This window comes from Grampus griseus (genome assembly GCF_964374135.1).
Source record: "Grampus griseus genome assembly, chromosome: 1".
Classification (NCBI taxonomy): Eukaryota; Metazoa; Chordata; class Mammalia; order Artiodactyla; family Delphinidae; genus Grampus; species Grampus griseus.
Window position 1 is genome coordinate 71,283,501 of NC_139017.1, and position 22,221 is coordinate 71,305,721.

Sequence of the window (22,221 nt, forward strand, 5' to 3'; positions counted from 1 at the left end):
GGTGGACTTCAACTCGGCTCGGGCGGGCTAGTTCGGCCCCCGTCCCGCAGTGACGGACACGCCCCGCCTCCGTCCTGAACCCCTCGGGGGCCGCAGCCCAGCAAGGCCCTGTCAAAGCTGCCGGACCCCGGGCTCAGTCCTGGGCGGACCCCGCTGCAGTGGCCCCCCCAGTCCGCCCGGGGCGCTGTGGCTGAGGCTGGTCCGGAGGGGGCGGTGAAACCTTGGGAAGGGGAGGGGAGAGGGGAGTGTTGGAGGCGCCGGAGCCGAGCCCGGACGGCCGGCCGGGCGGGGAGAAGGAGGAGCCGGGGCGGGCTGGCGGGCGGCCGGGTGGCGGCGGCGGCATGGCGGAGCCGAGCGGGGCCGAGACGAGGCCCCCCATTCGGGTCACCGTCAAGACCCCCAAGGACAAGGAGGAAATTGTGATCTGCGATCGAGCCTCGGTCAAAGAGGTAGTACGGGAGGCGGGGGTGGGGGTGAGTGCGGAGGAGGGGTCTGCGAAGAGGGGGGTGGCTCTGAGACGGTGCGGTGTACGGGAGGGCCGGGGAGAGGAGGGCGGGGGCCCAGCACGCACTCGGAGGAGCGGAAGGGAAGGGCAGGAGGGTAGGGGGCGTCCTGCGGGGGTGGTCTGGGGGAGCGTGGCGCGTGTTGGGGAAGGGAGGCCGGGGATTTGCCTTGTGGCCTGGGCTGGGGGCGTGGTGGAGAGTGCGAAGAGAACACCTTGCACAGGGAAGGGGGAAGGACCCTGGGTTTGAGGGGAGTATTCGCCCCAGTTACTGGTCGGGGTTCGAGGCGCCGAGTCAGAGTGGGGGCCGGGCAAGGAGCTGAGCGGGCGGGAGGCGCAGGTTGGGGGAGAGCTCCGGGCTGCTACTGTGCGCCTCAGAGAACGCCCAGCATTCTCACGCCCGGCCAGGGGGCAGGATTTCCCTCTGCCCGGATGTTTCCTACTCTTTCCAATCAAGGTGGTTACATTTGATTCTCAGCCCCTCTGGGATTTACACAGTGTGCAGTAGGTGCTCAATAAAAATGTGTTGAATGAGTGAAGGAGGGAATATTGCCTGTGTTCACCACCCCCCTGTGGCTGCTCCAGAATTTCACAGAGGCGGGGCTTAAGATAGGCGTCTGGTTGGAAGGGAGGGATCTGGAAGCTGCCTTTGCTTAACAAGTGCACTCTTTTTACTTAGAGTGTGGGTTTGATTTGGTTGGGTCGATAGGGGTGTTGCTGATAGATTTGGGGAGTCTAACTCTCCCCAAGCCATTCTTTAGTGCCGTCATTGCCCCTCCCCCCACCTTATAAAATGACTACATTCCAGAATTTAAATAATTTTTGCCTGCAAAGCTGAATTTGAAATCAGCCCTAATTGAGTGGCCCCATGTATTTGGTTAAAAGCCTGGGGCTTTGATGTCAAGACCTGAGTTCCAGTCTGCCCAGTGCAAGTTACCTAATTGTTCTGATCCTCAGTTTTCTCATCTTTAAAATGGAGATAATAATTAACATGTATCTCATGGGACTTAGACTCTTAACTAGTGAATAGTTAGTGCCGTTATAAGTAGGATCTATTTGTTGTAGTTGTTACAGGAACTCTGGGAATAAAGAGAGGAAAGAGAAGGCTGAAGGGAGATAGGGCCTAGGCCCAAGGCTGTTGAAGGAGTTGGGATGGAGAGAACTGCCCAGGTAGTATGCTCACAGGAAACTGGGTGGATGGACTGAAGAAGGAGTGGCAGATAGAAGCAAGGGCTTTCTAGGGTGGGAGACCCTGGGGTAGAGCTGAGAGGAGCTTCTCACTGGTCCACTCCTTGGTTAAGAAAGGGGCTGCTTATTGCAGCTGGAGGGATGCAGTCAGGACTGCTGAAAGGACTTCCCACGACTAGAGATGGGGGCAAGGGAATGCAGAGGCTTTGAAGAAGAGGCAGGGTCCCTGGTTGGAGGAGCCCAGGCAGCCTCCACAGTGACCTTTGCCTCTTGATCACAGTTCAAAGAGGAAATCTCCCGGAGATTTAAGGCTCAGCAGGATCAGCTGGTCCTGATCTTCGCAGGCAAGATCCTCAAGGATGGGGACACACTGAACCAGCATGGGATCAAGGATGGGCTCACTGTCCATCTGGTCATCAAGACCCCTCAGAAGTAAGTTCAGGAGAGGAGCACGTCCAGCTTCGGATTGGGCATTTTTTTCCCCATCTGATACTTTCTCACCCATTGTTCAACTGTACATCTAAGGCCTATGCCAAGGCCCAGGAAGGTGGCTCTTGGATGGATTGCCAGGAAGCCCTGTGATCTCATCTGCAGGGGAAGGGAACCTGATTTACCTCTCCCTGAATACCCTGAAGATAGAGAATACTCGCTCCTCTCTTCCTCTGTCTGATTTACTGATTGCCCCCAGCCTCACCCTGCCCCAGCCTCAAGGTTGCTTAGGAGGTGGCTTGGGTTAGGGCTGTACCTGCACAGCAAACATAGAAATCATTGTCTTCCCTTTTGTGTTCACTTCAACTAGGATTTTTCTTTCTGTCCTCAGGGTTCAAGATCCGGCTACTGCCACTGCTTCTTCCCCTTCCACTCCAGACCCAGCCTCAGCGCCCTCCACCACGCCTGCTTCACCCGCCACTTCTGCTCAGCCCTCCACTTCTGGCAGTGCCACTTCGGATACTGGCAGTGGAAGCCGAAGGAGCAGTGGCGGGGGTACCTCCCCAGGGACTGGGGAGGGACCTCCCAGTGCCACTGCATCCATACTCTGTAAGCCTTTAGTGTGGAAGGCACTGTCCTGTTTTGGGCTGTGGATTGTGGGAGAGCCAAGAGGGGAAAATATGGTCCCTGCTCCTGATTTGATGGGGATTGGGGACCCCTGGACATAGGGGTCCAGACATTGGTACTTGAGCCAAGAGGGGGAAGAAACCGGTTTGTGAGGGCTTCCCAGAAGAGGAGAGCATGGCAAAATGTTAAGAGTGAGGGGAGAGGGGCTTCCCTGGTGGCGCAGTAGTTGGGAGTCCGCCTACCGATGCAGGCGGCGCAGGTTCGTGCCCCGGTCCTGGAGGATCCCACGTGCCGCGGGGCGACTGGGCCCGTGAGCCGTGGCCGCTGGGCCTGCGCGTCCAGAGCCTGTGCTCCGCGGCGGGAGAGGCCATGGCAGTGAGAGGCCCGCGTACCGCAAAAAAAAAAAAAGAGTGAGGGGAGAAATGGGGCTGGGGATGTGGGGAACCCTGGGTAAAGATATTGGAGTTTGGGAAAAAGGTGGGTCCAACAGTAGCCAGTTGGGGAATATTTATTTGCTCATTCAGTAAGCCATCACTGCTTACCCTCTCTGTGCTCAGTATTGTGCCTGCCTGTCAGCCTTGGCCATCAAAGTGGTCTCAGTCTAGTAGGCTCACATCTCTTTGCCAGCAGTGGATCAGGGCTGGGGCTGTGGAAATGATTGGAAAAGGGAGATGTGAGAAGCAGAAGGGGCCCATCCTGGAGACTTGACTTCAGTGGCTCTGGCCAGGTAGGGGAAGAGTCTTGTGACAGACTGTGACCCTGCCCCCTCCCCCCAGCTGGCTTTGGGGGCATCCTGGGCCTGGGCAGCCTGGGCCTGGGCTCTGCCAACTTCATGGAGCTGCAGCAGCAGATGCAGAGGCAGCTGATGTCCAATCCTGAGATGCTGTCGCAGATCATGGAGAACCCCCTGGTCCAGGACATGATGTCTAACCCCGACCTGATGCGCCACATGATCATGGCCAACCCCCAGATGCAGCAGCTGATGGAGCGGAACCCCGAGATCAGCCACATGCTTAACAACCCTGAGCTCATGAGGCAGGTGGGTCTGAGAGAAGGTTGGGATTGTGGAGGGCACCTGGTGCCCAGCTGTGCCCTGCCTGGCCTTTTCCCACCTTGTCCTACCTTGACTTGTTCATTCATTCATTCAGTCAGCAGCCATGTTTTGAGCCCTGGGGGTACAGTGATGAAAAGACATAGGCCTAGCTTTCCAGGAACTTCTGGTCTCAAAGGGAAGTGGGACAAGTAAGCAGGCTGTTATAATAAAGTGTGGTCAGTGCTATTACAGAGATAGTCACGGTATCCCCTAGAAGCACACAGAAGGGCTCCTGATCCTACCTGGGGCTCAGAGGAGGCCCTAAAGGAAGTGTCACCCAAGCAGAGACCCAAAAGAGGAAGAATGAACCAGAGGAAGAAAAAGAAAAGAGTATTCAGGGCTGAGGGACAGCAAGTACAAAGGCCTGGGAATAAAAGATAATAGGAGGATTGGGGAGCATTGTGTCTGGACAGGGCCTGGTGGGTAAGGGAGACCCAGGGGAGGTGATTTGGTGTTGGTCTTTGGGAGCTCCATCTCGTGGCCATCCACCAGGGGATGGGACGAGGGTAGACGATCTCAGCAGAGCTGTGGACACTAGTGCTAGACTCACCAGAAGATAAGTTCCAGAGGGCAAGGATTTGCAAGTGTTTTGTTCACCGCCTAGAACAGTGCCTGGTATATAGTAGTCACTCAATAAGTACTTATTAAATGAACGAATTGTGGGATAAGAGATCAGAATCTTATCATAGACATAAAAGTGTCTTAGAAGAGGCAAGTATGGAGCAAATTTGGGAGGAAGGACAGGGAAGGCATTCCAGGTTGGATGGGAACAAGAAGCAGCTATGCTCATTTTATCTGTTATGTACTGCTGTCCCCTAGAGCTGACATAGGTCACCCCTTCCTTATTGAAAGTGAGCTATTGGTTCCCAAGAGAAAGCCCCCATCCTGTTTCTCAAGATTCAGTGAGGCCAAAGACCTGGGGTGAGATCTAGAAGGTGTTGGTAGCATCGTCCCAGCTTGAATCCTTTCCCTCCCCAACTTGTCATTTACCAGAAGCCATAGTCTGGTCTCGATCAGACAGACCAATCTGGCCTTGAACCCTGTCTCCACCACTAACTGGCTGTGTGTCCCAGGCAATGAGTCTCTGAGCCTATTTCCTCATCTGCTAAATAGGGACAGAAATACCTACATGGGATGGTTATTGTGGGTATTAAATGATTTGAATTCTGTAAAGTACTTAGCCCAGTGCCTGTATGTCGTAACTGCTCAGTAGATGTTAATTTTCTCTTTTGCTTCTTCTTTTTTCTCATGTCCTTTCTTATTCAACTTCCTTGTGCTCCCTGACACTTCTGAGGATCCTCTGAACCTGAGGGAGGGAAGCTGCTGCCCTCACCCCATCTGGGATCATTGTACCCCCAAAAGTCAACCAGAATACCCATAGGGAGACAGGGTTAGAGCCAAGGTGACAGTAGAGGAAGGAAGTCCAGTTCACCCTACTCCCTGCCACTATGGGTCAGTTCCTAGGCCCTGGACCCTGGTCCTGATGCAGACCTCCTCATCAGGGCCCACTCTTTTCCAAGCTTGGTGATCCCCTGGTTCCAGGGCCATTCTCTCTCTTTCCCTTTTCCACCAGACGATGGAGCTTGCTCGGAATCCAGCCATGATGCAGGAGATGATGCGGAACCAGGACCGGGCCCTAAGCAACCTGGAGAGCATCCCTGGAGGGTATAATGCCCTCCGCCGCATGTACACGGACATCCAGGAGCCCATGTTTAGCGCTGCCCGGGAACAGGTGGGGCCAGGGGCTGGGCTGTGGGAGGGCAGTCTGGACTTAGGATTACCTACCCCAGACCCAGGCAAGACTGAGGTGCTGTCTGCTCCTCTTTCCTTCCCTAGCCCCCTGAGGGTGGGCCTTGGCTTAAAAGTGGTTCTCACGCTGCATAGCCAGGGATGGTCCAACTTGCATGGGACTGAGGCACTAGGGCAGAAGATAGCAGAGTTCCCTAGGGGAGTGGGCAATGGGTAGTATCCAAGGGATTTGACATTGTTCTGACAAACTTCTTGCACCAAGGGCTCAGAGGTTGTGGGGCACGCCTAGGGTCAAACAGCCAGCCCTAGCACAGTGTGTCTCAAGTGTGGTCCACAGATCACCTGCATCAGAATCACCAGGGGAGCTTGTTAACCATGAGATTCCTGGTCCCCACCTTGGAGCTACTTATTGAGTCAATCTCTGGAATCAAGTCCTGGGAATACACACTTTAAAAAAGGCTTTAAGAATTCTTTCCAAATATACAAAAAGTATAGCATTCTCTTGTATCCTTGTGGCCCTAAAATGTTGCCATATATAGTTTTAGTGTCTTTTTGGGTTCTTTTTTTAAAGTTTAGCTTACACTAAATACAGTATACATTTACCTGTTTCAAAACTCAAAAGTTACACAAAGTAAACAAAAGGGTATTTAAAAAGTATAGAAAGGTATATAGGCTCAACAAAAGTATACACAAGGGATCCTGCTGTTTCCATCTCCCAGCCACCTCTTTTCCACCCCAGAGTTAACAAATGTTGTTAGTATTTTGTATGTTTTCCTAGACGTATTAAACATTAGCAAATAAGATATTACACATAGAATTGCAGCCTTCACATACCCCTCCCCCATCTTATACCTCTCTTTCCCTCTCCGGAGCTAACTACCACCCTGAAGTTGGTGTTTGTCATTTCGATTCTTTTAATTACCTATGTATGAATCCATAAACAATCTCTGGCCTTGTTTTGCATATTTTCAACCTTATAGAAGTGCTATCATGCTGTTCATATAATTTTAAACTTTTTAAAAAAATCTAAAAATGTTTTATTGAAGAATAATATAGTTGCAGAAAGGTGCACATATCATAAGTGTAGAGCTTGATGGACTTTCACAGACTGAACGCCCCACCATCCCCAACCAGCACCCAAGTGGGAGGGTGGGGCCTCACATTCCTTCTTCCTTGTGGAAAGGAAAAAGCACCATATCCTGAGTGGCCCGTGCTATCCCAGCAGATTCCTTGTTCATGCCGTCTCTGCCCTACACCAAGTCTCCACAGATGAGTGTGCCTTGTTGACCCTGTTCCTATGATGATGCCACATTGTCTTAATTAAGTCTGGGCATCAGGTAGGGTGAACCTCCCCTCCCCCCTTCCAGCTTATACTTCACCATCCTCTTGGTTATTCTTGCCATTGCTCTTTCAAATTTTAGAAAGTGCTATAGGGATCAACTGTGAGTTTTTAAAGAACTTAATTTATTTTAAGTTTAATTTTATATAAGTATTTAATTAAAAATGTATATCAAAGTAATGTATGTACCTGGTTAAAAAAAAATTCAGGTAGTTGAGCAAGGCTTTATAACAAGCACCCAGCTAATTCTGATGTACTCTAAGGTGTGTGAACCACTGGTTCAACTAAAAGAACATAACGTTTGGCATCAACAAACCTGGATTCAAATACCTGCTCCATCATACTTCAGTGGTGTGATCTTAAGTGAGTTGCTTAACCTCCCTGAGTCTTCATTTCCTCATTTGCAAAATGGAGACAATGTGTTATAGCAGTATTCTCAATCATTTTGGTCTCTGGACCCCTTTATTTATTTTTTGTTTAATTTTTAAAAAAAAATTTTTTTTTTTTTTTTTGGCCACACCGTGTGGAATGCGGGAGTCTTAGTTCCCCAACCAGGGATTGAACCCGAGCCCCCTGCAGTGGAAGCTCAGAGTCCTAACCACTAGACCGCTAGGGAATTCCCCTCTGAACCCCTTTATACACTTAAAAATTATTGAGGACTCCAGAAGCTTTTGTTTTTGTGGGTTAGGCCTATTGATATTCACTGTATCTGAAATTAAAGCTGAGAAGTAAAAAAAAATTATTAACTCATTTAAAAATAACAATCCATTATACATTAACATAAATAGCATATTCTTTTGAAAAATAACTTTATTTTCCAAAACAAAACTTTAGAGGAAAGAATGGCCTTGTTTGACTTTTTTGCAGATCTCTTGAATGTCTGGCTTACTACAAGACAGCTGGATTCTCAGATCTGCTTCTGCATTCAGTCCATTGCAATGTCACATGTTACATAGCCTTTGGAAAACTCCACTGAATACTTATGAGAGAATGAGAGTGAAAAAAGCAAATAACATCTTAGGATTATAAAAATGGTTTGTAAACCTTGCAGGGGTCCTAGGACCACACTTTGAGAACTGGTGTATTAGAGGGATATTGTAAACATTAGAATAAATGGGTCAGGCACATAGTAGGTGCTCAATAAATGGCAGCTATTATAACTTTTGGGAGTTCAGGGAAAGAAATTCAGGCCTTAGGGTGTATGGGGAAGAGCAAAGCAGGACCCAGAACTAGGTGGGTTTGGGTGCTAGGCAAGTTAACCTGAACAGGAAATCTGAAACGTTGACAAAGACTGAAACTGTGGTGCATGAACCCTGGCCTGCAATCCCTGTTACCTGAACAGGTATCTGGTAGGGTGAAGGAACCACAGCTCAGAGCAGGAGGGTCCTTGGTCAACCCTGGTCCCCACGACCCACTTTGAATAAACAGGAAAAGTGACTGGATACGAAACTCCATGGTGGGGAGGGGCTGAGGCTGCTCAGGTACCTCCTGCGTGGGTGTTGGCGGGTCCAGAGGGAGGACATGTGGGTGCTGCCGTGGGCAGCCCACCATATGGTGGGGTGCAGACCCTGAGACGATCCTGGATAACATAGTTGGGGGCCTGGTGCTGAGGGGGACTGTTTAGCTGAAGCAACCAGTCTGAGGAGATAGGCTGTGGGGAGGGAGGGGAAGGAGGAGATTACATGGAGGAAGCAACAGAAGGAGAAGACCTAGGGAAGTGTGCTTAGCCAGAGGTGTGCTCAGCCAGAGGTGTGCTCAGCCAGAGGTGTGCCCACTAAGGGGCTCCATTGTGGTGTGCCTGGATGGACAGAATGCCACGTGGGGGACCTGGGGGTGAGGGAGAGGGTTCAGTGGAGTTAGTCTTAGACCAAGGTGGCTGGAAAAGGGAGAGCTAGAGGCAGATCGGGGTCAAAGTAGAGAGCCAGCTCCCATCAAGCCAATAATTACCTATTGAGCACCTACTAGTGTCAGGGGCCAGGGGTGCCAAGGTGAATCTGACATCGTCTCTGCCCCTTACGAGCTAAGGAAAACAAATATCTCACTACACAATGGGAAAGGTGTGTGTAAAGTATTGATACTATAGAGCACAGAGGAGATTAGATACCAAATATTTAGAGCCACCAGGGGAGAAGTGACGTTTCCAGTTATCTGAGGGGTTCAGTTATCCAGTCATCAGCAGGCAGCTCCCACCCTGCAGGATGAGGGTGAAGTTGCCCATTGTGGGGCTAGAAATTGACCTGAGGACCTCCAAGTTTTTAAATCTCTCTCCCTTTCCCGGGGAAGGGGAGGCTATTAGGTGAGAAGAAAGAAAGGGCCTAGCCCTTAAGGATTTGTTTCAGTCCTTAACCCAAAACCTTTCCCTCCTCCCAGTTTGGCAACAATCCCTTCTCTTCCCTGGCCGGGAACTCCGACAGCTCATCCTCCCAGCCTCTGCGGACTGAGAATCGAGAGCCCCTCCCTAACCCCTGGAGCCCCTCGCCCCCCACCTCCCAGGCCCCCGGGTCCGGTGGGGAGGGCACCGGAGGATCGGGGACCAGCCAGGTGCACCCGACAGTCTCGAACCCCTTTGGGATCAATGCGGCTAGCCTGGGGTCAGGTATGTCCTAGGGTGGAAGGAGCTTAGTGGGGTCACCAGGGCAGTCCCTCTGCCCCAGGACTGAATGGGGTTCACACTGCTCCAGAATATTGAAGACAGAGGTGAGACTGTATTGAAGCCACAGAGGGGGCTCTGTAGCCTGGAGTAGTGGCTCGACCCCTCAGGGTAAGGGTTGGTTCTGGCCCTGTCCTGTTGTCCCTAGGAGTGACCTAAGTAAAGGCTTATGAGTAAACCAGGCCCCACTTCCTAAGCTCTTTCAACACTGCTGGTACTATCCAGAGTAAATGGGTCAGACTGGGAATGGGGTGTGGGAGAGGAATCGGGGCAGGTAGATGTGGGCTGGGGGAGAGGGATGTGCAGAGCTGCCTTGTACAGAGGTGCAGGTTATGCACTGCACAACCCTGGGAGATGCCCCATTTGTCTGGACTATGACTATACATATGGCTCTAGGGATGTGTGGTAGATGCTCTGATTTCTCTGTACCCTGGGGAGCATCTTGATTGGGAAAGTCCCTTCCCCTCTGTGTGCTTATTTCATAAATAAGGTACTTGAACCTGATCCATGGTTTTAAAATTGTACATCTGAGTCTTGAGGGCTCTGGCCCATCTCCAGGATGAGGGAAGACCAAAAGCGAAAGGCTCCAGGCCTCCTGCCCTGGCTCCAACCAGACCACTGACATACTTGGTTTCCAAGTGAGATTTGGTTTGAGGAAAGGGTCTCTGCTGCTAAGACAAGTTTGAAAACCATTGAACTGGATGATCTTTAGTCAAATCCTTTCCAACTCTGACATCTGACCTGTGGCAGGAACAGTCCAGAGGGGCATGAATCAGATCCAGTTTGCAACTTGCTTGTCCTTAGCAGAGTAGTTGGGGAAGGGGCCAGGACAAAGCCGGGCGAGATGACCTCGGAGTCAAGAGAGACTTGGACCCACGCCCCAGTACTTGGGTGCCCATTTGACTGTTGCCTCTCTGAGTTTTGTAACCACTCAGTGCCTGAAGTAATGTAGATGGAAGTGAGGCATCTGGTTTCCATCTGGACCCCTTTTCTCTGGTTTTTTCCTTCTTGTCCTAGGGATGTTCAACAGCCCGGAAATGCAGGCCCTCCTCCAGCAGATCTCTGAGAACCCCCAGCTGATGCAGAATGTGATCTCAGCCCCCTACATGCGCAGCATGATGCAAACGCTTGCCCAGAACCCCGACTTTGCTGCTCAGGTATGGAACTGGCACGAGGGGAGTGTGTTGGGGGCTGTTGCTTGCGATGATCAAAACGCTCTGGAGCCAGACCGCCGGGTTTCTGTATTGAGCTCTGCCACTTCCTAGCTGCGTGAGCCAAGCAAGTTATTTAACCCCAGTTTCCTCCTCTGTAAAATGGTAATAACAATAGTTCCTGCCTCAGAGAGTTGTGAGCGTTGAGTTAATACCATAAAGTGTTTAGAACATGGCATGGCACGTAGTAAGCCCTACGTACTCGGAAATGTTAGCTGTCATCATCCTCGTCAGACTGGCTCCTGACTCTCGTCCTCGTCCAGAGTATAGTTCCATTTCCTCTCACTGTCCCACTTAGGCCTTCAGGATACTTTGAGAGCCTTGGAAAAGCTGGCCAGATTTCCTGCAGTGGAGGGGGTGCCAAGGGAGATGAGGCCGTGGGGGCATTCTGGGGGTGGGTAGGCCCAGGCCTCCCCTACTGCCTTCACCCTGGCAGATGATGGTGAACGTGCCGCTCTTCGCGGGGAACCCCCAGCTGCAGGAGCAGCTCCGCCTGCAGCTCCCAGTCTTCCTGCAGCAGGTGAGTGAGGAGCCTAGACGGGCGGAGGTTGAGGGCCGGGGTAGACCCCGAGGCCCAGTGGGTGGAACTTAAAGGAGGGGCCGCGCTTGGCTCTGGACTCAGGGTCTAGGCTGCCTCCTGTCTCCTGGAACCTCCTGTTGCCTTTCTCTGCTGTTTCCCACCAGATGCAGAACCCGGAGTCACTCTCCATTCTTACCAATCCCCGAGCCATGCAGGCGCTGCTGCAGATCCAGCAGGGACTGCAGACCTTGCAGACCGAGGCCCCCGGACTGGTACCCAGGTGAGGGTCGGTGGCAGGTGGGCGGCAAGGTTCTGGCTACTCCTCCCCCTCAACCCCTTTCTCTGCCACTCTCTGAGCAGCCCTTGTGTCTCTGAGGGTCTTTTTCCTGTTCCTTCCAACTGCTTTTCCTTCTGGATCTCACATTGCCATCCCTTTCTCAGAGGCCATCTCCCACCTCTCGGTCTCTCCTGCCTGCAGCCTTGGCTCTTTTGGGATGTCCCGGACCCCAGCCTCCTCTACAGGCAGCAACGCTGGGTCTGCGCCTGAGGCCCCCACCTCCTTGCCAGCCCCGCCAGCCACATCCTCTCCAACAGGGGCCTCCAGTGCTCAGCAGCAGCTCATGCAGCAGATGATCCAGCTTTTGGCTGGAAGTGGAAACTCACAGGTACATGGGGCAGCGGGGCTGGCGCTGGGACCCTGCAGTGTTCAGGGTGGCAGTAGAATGGAGACAGCAGAGCAGGCTTTGGAGTCAGCCAGACCTGGCTTTGGTTCCTGGTCTGCTACTTTCTAGCCTTGGGCAAGTTACCGACCTTCGTAAGTTTAGTTTCCACAGCTGTGAAATGGAGATGAGACTAGTAATGGCCCTTACTGGGTCAGCTGGGTACTGGTCGGTGTGCCTTATGTATAAGAGCTCATTTACTTTATTCTCCACAACAGCCTTGCCAGGAAGCTATTATTATTATTTCTGTGTTACAAAAGGGGAAAACTAAAGCCCAGAGAGGTTAAGTGGCTTGCTCAGAGTCGCATATCTAGTAAGTAATGGAGCTAAAATTCAAACTGAGGCATGCTGGCTCCCGAATTTACACTTTAACTACTGTTACACCATTTCTGCTTATATCAGAGGACCCTTTTGATAATTAAAGTAGCCTCCCTCTCTGTGACAAGAGAGGAGGATTCTGGGAGGTGAGGTGACCAGAGCCGTGGGCCACATAGTCAAGGCCTGGGGTTTGGGGGAGGAGCAGGGATGAGCCCCTTAACCCTTCTATGGCCTCTGTGACTCATCTGGGAAAAACCTTTCAACAGGAATATAAGTGTGCCCAGCTCTGTGCAAGGCACTGAGGGGGCTGGATGAAGGGATCCCCAAGGCCCAGTCCAGCTTAAATTGTGTGGACCGTGATGAAAAACAGCACGGAGCATTGGAAACGGCTCTTGTACTGCGTGTTGGGGGCCTCTGTGATTGCTGTGCTCCTTTCAGCTCTGAGTTTTCTGTTCATGATCTAGGCTAGTGCCTCCTAAACATGCCTTGGGGAAAACATTTCCAGGAGATGTTTATAGGAGTGTCAAAAACGAAAAGCTTTCTCTTTCGTAAATAACCGTGTTTGTTGATTGGTTAAACACAATTAGCAGGTTCTTGCTTTCCTGGGGCCCTTCTCTGACCTTTACTATGGCCATGTGTGTGTTGACTGCCAGGAAGGAGGGGGTTTGGAGGTGGTATTTATCAACCACAGAACATTTGGCTTTTGGATTGCCTGTTAACATCTCCAGAGTGTTGATGGAAAGCAGTTGGGAATATCGGCTGATCTAGGCCTATCCATTACTTCGAAATCTTAAGAAAGATGCCCCCCATCTTATGATGACACAGTTGTTTAGTGACTTGGGACGCCGGCTCCTTGGCCTCTGTTTGCAGCTCACCGACCCCTGCCCCATTGGTTGATTCTGAGGATGTCTTCTTCTCACCATTATAAACGCTCAGAATCAGATAGGCCCCCTGGCGTTGGTCCTGTGCCCGCTTCAAAAGGCCTGTCCCCTCCAGGTGCAGACGCCAGAAGTGAGATTTCAGCAGCAGCTGGAGCAGCTCAACTCCATGGGCTTCATCAATCGTGAGGCCAACCTGCAGGCCCTGATCGCCACAGGAGGGGACATCAACGCAGCTATCGAGAGACTCCTGGGCTCTCAGCTGTCCTAATCCCTCGGCCCGTGCCTCCTGCCTGTCCCGTCCCTCGATGCCAGCGTTTGGTTCCGACCCTCTGCAGCTTGTCATCCCTTCTGTCTTCTCCCTTGTCCTCTCCAGACGGCAGGGTGACTTTAGAGGCGTGGGCCCCAGCCCCGTAGCTCTGAGAATTCCAGTTTTACTTCTGCACCTCTTGTAGAACCTTCTCTCCTGGTCCTGCTTTAGCAGAGCTATTTAAACAGTTCTCACAGTTTTGTTGATTGGCCCCTCCTCCTTGGCCCTCCCCGCCTTCACCTTTGCAACCTTCAGACTTCTCAGTGGCAGTGCAGAGCTGAAGGAGGAACCGACTCTCTGCTTTACTGGAACAGGGTCTTCTGTCTGAACCACTAGGGTTTTGCTTGTCTTATGTTTACTTTTGGTAACTCTTCCTTCTTTCTCTCCCCCATCCCCTCCCACCTCTAGCCTAACCAATGCTAGACTTCCATGCTCTGAAGGAGGGGCAGGTGAAACAGGCTGTGATTTTCCTCCTCACCCCCTGTTCTGTTCACTTCATCCAGCACTTTTTCATGGGGTCTGTTGGGACTTCCAGAGGAAGGAAGATGCCTGTTCTCCCCGTCTGAAGGGAGAGGTGAGACACAGCCCTTTGGAGCACGAATTAACAGGCCCTGGACCAGCCCAATGAGGGGAGGAGGGAATGAGATTTTCTGGAGGAAGGCAATCAGGGAAAGAGCCTGAGTAGAGGACTTGGAAGTTGGAACTGACAGTTAGGGAATGGAAGAACTAATAGTTCTTTTAGGCCGGAGAGTCCAGGCTCAGGCCTGGCAAAGGAGACTTAAGAGATGTTAACGGAATTTGAGTGGAAGAAAAGGGCTCAATGAAGCTAAACAATACGGCTCACAAGGGGTTATGTTGGTTCCGTTTCCACAAACACACATGCTTATATATATACACACACATTTCCATGAACCCAGGACCTGTCTGTGTCTCCAGGTACCAGTAATTTAAGCTCCCCTCAAAAGACATGAAGAGGATTGGGGTCTGTCTTAGCAGTGGGGGTGGGTGGGTGCATGCATGCATGCACGCACACATGTGCATGTGAGTTGAGTGGGAGGGTGGATCCCTTGTCGATTTCTGGTTTAGAGTTTTCTCCCACCAGAGAGAAGTAGGCAAAAGGGCCAGTCTAGGTCAGGAATAAATACAGCCTGGAGAGCTAGATCCCCTGGGCTTCTGGATACTGGGTAAGCCAAGGGTAGTGTGGGTACCTCTTCTGAAGCTGTCAGGGCTGTGACCAGCACCCTTATTACCCCTCCCCTCATTGCTCCGGGAAATAGTAGGGGAGGAGTCTTTCCCTCTAGAACCCCTGGCCTTTGGCGTCTTAGCTCCTGCCCTTTGAGTTTTCACTGTTTCCCTCCAGGCCAGAAAGTTCTATTTGAGGAAGGAAAGGAGAGGGCAGCAATGATGCCTTTGATCTGGAATTGGACATTGCTCTATTGGAGCACAGAGGAGGCTCGTATCACCTCCTCTATCTGCTACTTAGCCCAGCTGCTTGGAGGATCCATTGCTGGGAATACGGAGGCAAGAGGAACAGAATTTTCTCCAAGTGGGAAAGGGTCTCAAGCAGTCCAGAGAGGATGTCTGTGTGGCTTTCCCTCCCTCCCTCCCCCAGCTCCCACACTGGCCTTTGTAAATAAATGGTGTGGTCTTTGTTGTGAGGGTGTCTTGGTGTTTGTTTTCTGGGGGAGAGGAGGCTGGCTGAAGACAACTTCTTGGTTTTAGAGGACTTTTGTAAAGTGGGATCTAGAGGAATTTGAAGTTGGGTTCGGTTACCACAGGTGTTCAGAAACATCGAAGATAAAGGGATAACTGACCGTGGGGATATCTATAATCTGTAGTTTAGGAATGGGAAGGATTGCTTTCTTCTACTCCCCATCGCCAGACCATAAGTTATCAGATCCCACCCCTGCTCCCCCATAGGTCAGGGCTGGGAGAAGAATGTATGAAAGGTGCCGGGAATATGGCTAAGTCCTTACTTCCATCCTCTGATCTTTTGGCAAGACTGCCCTCTCCTTACCCCAGGGAAAAAGGTCAAAACAAGAGAAACCCTTGTATCCAGACCTAATGCAAGTGGAGTTTAACAGTTATTAGTCTTGAGCTCTGAGGCTAAACCTAGCTCTACCACTAAATATGTGAATTTAAGGAAGTCTTTTCATATGTATTCGGTTTTATCTTTTGTGTAGTGAGGTTATGGATTAGAGCCCTGTGATATCAGAATAAAGCGAGTGGGAGGTTCCACTTCTGATAGTGGTAGGCTGGATGTTTCAGACCAGCACTCTCAGAAATTTTAAATATGAAAACTATCAAAAAATCAAAGGGTTAACAAGATTGGCTGGGAATCCAGAGAGAAAAGAAGGCCCTAAAGGCTGCCTTTGCCCAGGGGGCTTTTCCAGTTGGGAAAAGGCTGCTGAGAGGCTAAGCTGTGGTTTTGAGGGCCTTGAAGGATTAGGAGCTAGAGGAACAAAACATTGGAATCTGGGGACAGCTAAAGATAGCGATGCTGGTAAAGATCCACTTGGACTAGGAACCCCTAAGGATGAATCAGAAGTAAACCAGTCCTCATATTCTGCAGCCTAGTGTCCCAACATTCTGGGTGGTCCAGAAATTCTCAAGTCTCAAACTTGGAATAAGATGATCCCAGATTGCTAGCATCTCCAGATACTTGGTAGAAGCAAGCAGAAATCTCAAGGAACTTAACAACAATCTAGACCTCAAAAGTATTATAATTAATAATTTTTCAAATATAACATCAGCCACAATAAGAATTAGTCAATTAGTCGAGCTCTTGAAGAAATAAGGCAATGAAAACGAAAGCAAGCAAATGATAGACCAAAAACAAGGAAATGAGAGACAACAAATAGACAGTTCCGTATATTGGAGTTATACAGAAATGAAAACAACTGCTTAGTATTTCAAGAAGATAAAAGCGAGGCTTGGAAATTTCAGCAGGGACCTGAAACAACACAAACAGACATAGCACAACTGGAAAAGGACCAAATAGAAATTTTAGCTAGAAAAATAAAATAAATGAAATTAAGGTCTCAATAGATGGGTTTAATAGCAGATCAGACATAGCTAAAGAGAGAATTGGTCAATTATAGAAACAGAATGAACCTTGGAAAAATAAGAGGATGGAAAATACAGAAGAGACAGTAAGTTGGGCTAAATTATGCTTAATTGGAGTCCAAGGAGAAGAGAGAAAGGGGAAAAAGTAATCTGAAGAAATAGTGTCAGAATTATCTATAACTGATGAAAACCATCAAGTCACAGATTCAGGAAGCCCAATGAATTAAACTTGCACTCTGCAAAAAGGCAAAAGCAAAAAGAAAATATTTTAAAGCACCTAAGGAATAAAGATAGTTTATCCTCAAAGGAGCAACAGACTACTACTTACATCTCAACAGCAAAACTGGAAGACAGAGGAGGGAATGCCATCTTCCCTATGCTTAAAGAAGGTAGCTGCCCAGTGAAAATATCTTTCAAAAATGAAAGTAAAATAAAAATATTTTCAGACAAAAACAGTCCACCACCAGCAGTCTCACATTAAGGGAAATTCCAAAGGGTAATTAATCTTCAGTCATAATAAAAAGGAAAAAATAAATAAAAGGAAGAACAATGAAAGTGGTAAATATGTATGTAAATCTAAATAAACATTGACTGTAAAACAAAGATGATAAAGTCTCATGGTGTTAAAATGTATAGACAAGGAATTAAAGTGTGTCACACGCCAGCATAGGAGTCAGAAAGGCAGTGGTAAATGGAGTTGCAGTATACTAAGGTCTTTGCATTGTGCTGGTAGAAAGTAAAGTGTCAGTTAATGTTAGGCGTTGGTAAGGCAAGGATGAATGTTTTGCTAAACCACTAAACAGAAAAACAATGTATAACTACCAAACTAATACGGGGGAAAATAAGATAAAAATTAGCTTTCAAAAACAAGACAAGGCGAAAAAAAAACCCAAACATGTCAAGAAGTACAAGAGATTTTCTAGGATGGTGAGACTATTCTTTTTGATCCTGTAATGTTGGATACCCAACAATATGCATTTGCCAAAACCCATAGAACTTTACTACACAAAGAGTAAACATTAATATATGCAAACTAAAAAAAACCATATAGGACTTCCCTGGTGGTCCAGGGCTTAAGACTCCGAGCTTCCACTGCAGGGGGCTTGGGTTCAATCTCTGGTCGGGGATGTTCCACATGCCGCATGGTGAGGCCAAAAAAAAAAAAGGGAAGTCAGGGGATCCCAGGATGAAATGAATGTAACCAGAGAATCTAACTATACTACAAATTCACGGAATAACTTCACTGAAGGATGGGTGGTAAGTTATTACCTAAGTAACTTGGAAATTAGTGGAATCTATAAGACTAAAGGCAAAAGAAACTGTACATAAGCAGGGTACGCAGCACTGAAGACGCAACATAGCCAAAAAATAAATAAATAAAATTTATTAAAAAAAAAAAGTCAAAGATTGTCAGCCTGGATCAATAAAATAAAAATCTAACTACAAGGCTCTGAAGATCTTGCAAATGGAGGCTCTGATGTGAGCCTGCAGGACAGCCCAATCCACACCCCACCCTACATCTACTGGGGACCCAGAAGCCAAATCCAGGAGGCCCTGGGCCCACTGGTGGCCCACCTCTGGAAGGAGGTGAGGCACTGAGCCTTCCCTGAGCCTGAGCAGGGGTCAAGACACCCCAGGGGCACTCACAGGGGCCATGGTGGGTGGGTCACAGGCCAGCTGCTTTGTGCTTTTTGGTCCCAGAGACCTTGCCACCTCCTGGGTCATAGCCCTGTCTGCAGAGTGATGGGGGAGGAGGGTTATGGCCCAGCCTCAAAGAGAAGCTGGTGTCCCAGAGAAGCATGGCAAGGGACTAGTTTTAATCACTCCCTTTTAAGTGAAACATTCTGAATTCCCCAGTGGGTGGAGCTGGGGGTGAGGGCAACAGCCTAACAGTATGCTGACAATAAGACATTTACAGAACATAAGAAAACAGAAAGATTGAAAGTAAAAGTTTGGAAAAAGATAAACTGTACAAACACAAACCAGAAGAAAACTAGGATAGCTATATTAATAATAGACCAGCTAGAATTTCAGGCAGAAATTAACACTAAGAGATAAAGAGTTGGGGGCTTCCCTGGTGGCACAGTGGTTGAGAGTCCGCCTGCCGATGCAGGGGACACGGGTTCGTGCCCCGGTCCGGGAAGATCCCACATGCCGCGGAGCGGCTGGGCCCGTGAGCCATGGCTGCTGAGCCTGCGTGTCCAGAGCCTGTGCTGCGCAACGGGAGAGGCCACAACAGTGAGAGGCCCGCATACCACAAAAAAAAAAAAAAAAAAAAAGAGATAAAGAGTTGGGCTTCCCTGGTGGCGCAGTGGTTAAGAATCTGCCTGCCACTGCAGGGGACACGGGTTCGAGCCCTGGTCCAGGAAGATCCCACATACCGCAGAGCAAGGAAGCCCATGCGCCGCAACTACTGAGCCTGCACTCTAGAGCTCGCGTGCCACAACTACTGAGGCTGCGTGCCACAACTACTGAAGCCTGCGCACCTAGAGCCCGTGCTCCGCAACAAGAGAAGCCACTGCAGTGAGAAGCCTGCGCACCACAACGAACAGTATCCCCCACTCACCGCAACTAGAGAAAGCCCGCGCGCAGCACAAAGACCCAACACAGCCATAAATAAAAATAAAAAATAAATAAAATTTTTAAGAGAAGAAGAGTTAATTCATAATGATAAAAGGTAAAATTCACCAGAAAATATAATAATCCTAAATATTTATGCATCTAATAACATGGCCTCAATATATAAAAAGAAAAAAATTGAGAGCACTTTGAAGAGAATTAGAAAAACCCTCAATTGTAGATTTGAATATACCTCTCTGTAATTGATAGAATAGGCAGGGAAAAAATATCGATGTTAATTCATTCTAAGATACAGATTTTTTCACATTTTAACAACTCTGAAAGGAAGTTTTGTTTTGTTTTTTAATCTATTGGTTTCCTGGTATTGAGTCATAGTTTAATTGGCAGCATGTTAAAACTTTTTGATAGTAAGTAAAGTAACAGTGTGTTATAGGTTGGATTGTGTCCCTCAAAAATTCATATGTTAAAGTCCTAACTCTCAGTACCTTAGAATGTAACCTTATGTGGAAAGAGGGTCATTGCAGATGAAATTAATTAAGATGAGGTTATACTGGAGTAGGGTGGGCCCTAACCCAATTAGACTTGTCCCTTTTAAAAAACGGGACTTTTCGGACTTCCCTGGTGGCACAGTGGTTGGGAGTCCGCCTGCCAATGCAGGGGACACGGGTTCGAGCCCTGGTCCGGGAGGATCCCACATGCTGCAGAGCAGCTAAGCCCGTGGGCCACAACTACTGAGCCTGCGCTCTGCAGCCCACGAGCTCACAGCTACTGAGCTCACATGCCACAACTAAAGCCTGCACGCGCCTAGAGCCTGTGCTCCACAACAAGAGGAGCCCCCACTCTCTGCAACTAGAGAGAGCCTGCACGCAGCAACGAAGACCCAACGCAGCCAAAGTTAAAAATAAATTAAAAAAAAAAAAGGGGGACTTTTGGACAGAGACAGGCAAACAGGAAGAACATCGTTTGAAGATGAAGGCAGGGTGATGTCTGTAGAAGCAAAGGAACACCAAAAATTACCAGCAAACCACCAGATGCTAGGGAAGAAGCATGGAACATATTCTTCCTCCAGCCCTCGGAAGGCACCAACCCTGCCAACACCTTGGTCTCATACTTCTAACCTCCAGAATTGTGAGACAATAAATTCCTATTGTTTAAGCCACCTCGTTTGTGGTACTTTTTAAAGGCAACCATAGCAAAAAAATATTGGGTGCATCTTAGTTTCAGTGAAAAACAGTACATATAATGCTGCATCCAATAAAGTATAGAATATATATATATATTTTTCAAGCATACATGGAACATCTACAAACATTAAATATATGCTGGAAAAAAGAGAGCAATTTTCAATGAATTTTAAAGGACAGAAATAATACAAAGTATGACCTCTAATCATAATGCAGTTTTCTAGACCCCAAGATTTTTGGAAATAAGGATCTATACTAATAAGTAAACCATGGGTCAAAAAAGAAATAACAATGTAAATTATAAAATATTTAAAAACTAAATAATAAAAAATTACCTGTAAAAACTGATGGGAGGCAGTTAAACCAGTATGTGGAGAAAATTTTGTAGCCTTAAATGCATATATTGGAAAAGAAGAAAGTTTGAAAAGTAATGGGTTAAGCAACCAGCTCAGAAAGTTAAAAAAAAGAATAGCAAAATAAACCCAAAGAATGTAGAAGGATAGAAAAATAAAGAGAAGAGCAAAAATCAATGAAATAGGTGGTCCAGTGGGTAAGGCTCCACGCTCCCAAAGCAGGGGGCTCAGGATCGATCCCTGGTCGGAGAACTAGATCCCTTGTGCATGCCGCAACTAAGAGTCCACATGCTGCAACTAAAGATCCCGTGTGCCACAACTAAAACCCAGTACAGGAAAAATAAATAAATAATAAATATTAAAAAAAATCTCACCACTAACTCATGAGGTTGTATACTATTATAAAAAAATTAATGAAATAAAAACCACAACAAATCATATATCTGATGAGGGATATAGAATATATAGAAATATATAGAGAATATATAGAAAACTCCTAAAACTCAACAACAATGAAACATACAACCCAATTCAAAAATGGGCAAAGGACTTGAATTGACATTTCTCAAAAGAGGATAATACAGATGGCTAATAAACACGTGATAAGATGACTAATTATTAGGGAAATGCAAAGTAAAACTACAGTGAGATACCACCTCACACCCATTAGGATGGCTACTATAAAACAAAAACAAAAAAAACAGAAAACAACAAGTGTTGGCAAAGATGTGGAGAAATTGGAACTCTGTGCACTGTTGGTGGGAATTTGAACTGGTACAGCTGCTATGGAAAAGAGTATGGTGGTGGTTTGTCAAAAAATTAAAAATAGAATTACCACTATGATCCAGCAATTCTACTTCTGGGTATATACCCAAAAGAATTGAAAGCAGGGTCATAAAGAGATACTCGTACACCTATGTTCATAGCAGCATTATTCACAATAGCTAAAACGCGGAAGTAACCCAAATGTCCACTGATGGATGAATGGATATGCAAAATGTTGTATATACATACAATGGAATATTATTCAGCCTTAAAAAGGAAGGAAATTATGCAATATGCTACAGCATGGATGAAACTTGAAGATATTATGCTGTGAAATAAACCAGTCACAAGAAAAGACAAATACTGTATGATTGTATGAGGTACTTAGAGCAGTCAAACTCATAAAGACCTAAAGTATAATGGTGGTTGCCAGGGGCTGAAGGGAGAGGAAAACGGAGAGTTATTATTTAATGAGTATAGAGTTTCAGTTTTACAAGATGAAAAGGGTTCTGGAAATGGGGGTAGTGATGGTTGTACAACAATGTGAATGTATTCAATACTGCTAAACTGTGCACTTAAAATTAGTGAAGATGGGCTTCCCTGGTGGTGCAGTGGTTGAGAGTCCGCCTGCCGATGCAGGGGACACGGGTTCGTGCCCCGGTCCGGGAAGATCCCGCACCCATGAGCCATGGCCACTGAGCCTGCGCGTCCGGAGCCTGTGCTCCGCAACGGGAGGGGCC

General features: G+C 48.2%; 1 protein-coding gene across 1 annotated transcript; it reads left to right on the forward strand.

Moving 5' to 3' along the window:
• Positions 1–317: 317 nt before the first annotated feature.
• Positions 318–15,189, forward strand: UBQLN4 (ubiquilin 4). The gene is made up of 11 exons (XM_082661802.1): positions 318–449; positions 1,971–2,122; positions 2,511–2,728; positions 3,523–3,785; positions 5,413–5,571; positions 9,298–9,523; positions 10,595–10,734; positions 11,225–11,308; positions 11,473–11,588; positions 11,787–11,973; positions 13,342–15,189. The coding sequence occupies exons 1-11, from the start codon at positions 342–344 to the stop codon at positions 13,492–13,494; spliced, it is 1,806 nt and encodes a 601-aa protein (XP_082517928.1). The 5' UTR covers positions 318–341; the 3' UTR covers positions 13,495–15,189.
• The last annotated feature ends 7,032 nt before the right edge of the window (positions 15,190–22,221 follow it).